At 40.4% G+C, this 2,189-nt stretch overlaps 1 protein-coding gene across 1 annotated transcript; it reads left to right on the forward strand.

Moving 5' to 3' along the window:
- Positions 1-397: 397 nt before the first annotated feature.
- On the forward strand, positions 398-1,748 carry LOC120470501 (uncharacterized). The gene has a single exon (XM_039660046.2). The coding sequence runs from the start codon at positions 451-453 to the stop codon at positions 1,453-1,455; it is 1,005 nt and encodes a 334-aa protein (XP_039515980.2). The 5' UTR covers positions 398-450; the 3' UTR covers positions 1,456-1,748.
- Positions 1,749-2,189: the final 441 nt, after the last annotated feature.

Here is a 2,189-nt window from a genome sequence, read left to right on the forward strand (position 1 = left end):
CCTCATTTGGACAGATCCAGTTAAAAAATCGTGATGCCGTTATAAGACAGTCAAAGAATCCAGTTTATCACAAAATATTGTACAGTAAAAATGCTGATGAGGTTAAGTCAATATCCTGTTTATGTTTTTGCTTTGTCCTGTTTCTGAGGGGGATTCTGTGAAGGTTTTCTTTATATAAGTTGCTCATTACTTATCTTAAATCAGTGCATTAGGGATGTGTTTGAATAGTAAACTGTAAACGTAGATTCATGCGGCACAAACCTTGAACACGTTGGACTTAGAGAGAAGTCAACAAATACGCCTAACCATTTTCCGGAGCTCTGATTGGCTGCTGGAGTTGTCCTCCTGGTTATATGCAAAGAAGACGCTGGCTTGATCTCAGTATTCTGATTATAGTGGTCAGACTGCTGGTCGGGGGACATCTGAACTCAGTGTGAGCGAGGAACAATCATGGGCACATCATACTCACAAGAGGACATTGAGAGGTTTGGTCTTGAAATGTATAATGACATTTTATGGCAAACACCATGCCTCTTACCAGATGTAGGCATAGATGAGTCTCTGCTGAAATATTCTGGTGACGACTCCAACGCGGTGCTACAGTCTTACTCTGATGGGATGCTCGACAGCATGCCGGGTTACGTCAGCGGATTTGGATCTGCCTTTGGTAACCTGAAATCAGTTCCGAATGCTGTCGGTCTTGGAGCTCTGGTGATTTCCATGATCATAGAGATCATCATCAAGAGCAGCACTCAGATGAGTGATAAAACTGACACTTACAGCCTGTTACGACGAGTGTTTGGGGAAGAGAAAGCTTCGAGTGTCCGAGACATAATGACGGAGTATCTGAAACGCCATCGCATGTTCATGACCAATGACCAACTATTACGGGAGGATATAAAGAGACTGGAAAAGCAGCTGAGCCAACATCTCACCATCCTCAGGAACTCCCTTCTGCGAGACGGACAAATGAGCAGCCGCGGGCTCAAGATCTGGGTCAACGGAGCCGCCTTCCACGTCCAGATGCTGATCCACGAGGCTCGCCTGGGTGTTCAGGCTGATAAAACTGTATCAGACTGTGTTTTTGTAATCAAAGCTGCAATCGATGTGTATTCGCAGTCCCTGGATCTTTTGCTGGAGAAATACAAGCCCTACAAGATCAATTCAAATATGTGGAAAGTGGAATCTTATCCGTATATTGGTGATGGTTTTGTTGATCTTGATAAATGTTTAATGTATAATGATGAAATTGAAGGATGTAAAACTAGTCTGCGTAACAAAGATCATTGGTTGTGTGGCGTTAAAAAAAGAATTATGCCGTCTTTTATGGATATTGTTTTCTCAAAATATGAACCGATCATAGGTTTAAAGAGGTATTTTTCGAATGTCAAGAACAATCTCAACTCTTTAATCCATGAGCGTGGTTCATTCGCTGTGCCATCCGCTGCAGGCTAGTGTAGCTATATGGTAGATAAGCTCAGATGCCGGAGTGTGCACTCATATGTAGAGGGACTCTTCAGTACACCAGGCCTGGGCTGTTGATCTGTACACGCATTAGTCGAGTGTTCAGTTCTAAGACTGTGTAGAAGGAGCTTTAAGTGCTTGAATTTGATTTGATTTGAAATTTATGTCCTGAAAAACAGCCATATTAATGACAACGTACTTGAAAAGTGCTTGGATTATTGAAAGAATATATGTGAAATTAGTGTTTAATTTGATCGATAATACAATCTCTTCGTGCATAATGATCGCTGTCTGTCTGATATGGATATAGCGGTAATATATCCAGTATATGATACAGCTTTCATTCTTCAGGTGAATCATTTATGCGTCAGTTTATGAAAATCAGTTTTAACCCATTAAATCCCAACAGTTTCATTTCTAAGGCTATAAAAATGTTACTGAATAATCTATTAATGCATTTCCAGCAGATATTGAAATAATAAAGGGTCTTAATAGGGCTGTGAATCTTTGGGTAGACGGCGAATCGATTCGATTCACGATTCATGGGTTTTCGATTCGATTCAAGAACGATTTGTGCAAATTCAGAACGATTCAATTCGATGCGATTCACATCCAAATTCGATGCGATTCGATTAATTCGATTCGATTCTTAATTTTTCATATGCATTATAGTATTATTTCAACGCTTCACCCAATGGGTTTTTGTCTGGGTTTGAATTAGCCTA

This window comes from Pimephales promelas, chromosome 16, assembly GCF_988280905.1.
Source record: "Pimephales promelas chromosome 16, fPimPro1.hap1.1, whole genome shotgun sequence".
In the NCBI taxonomy this organism is placed as follows: domain Eukaryota; kingdom Metazoa; phylum Chordata; class Actinopteri; order Cypriniformes; family Leuciscidae; genus Pimephales; species Pimephales promelas.

Bases quoted from the DNA above. Each gene is read 5' to 3' on its own strand.
- LOC120470501 (XM_039660046.2), top strand. From the start codon at position 451: ATGGGCACATCATACTCACAAGAGGACATTGAGAGGTTTGGTCTTGAA.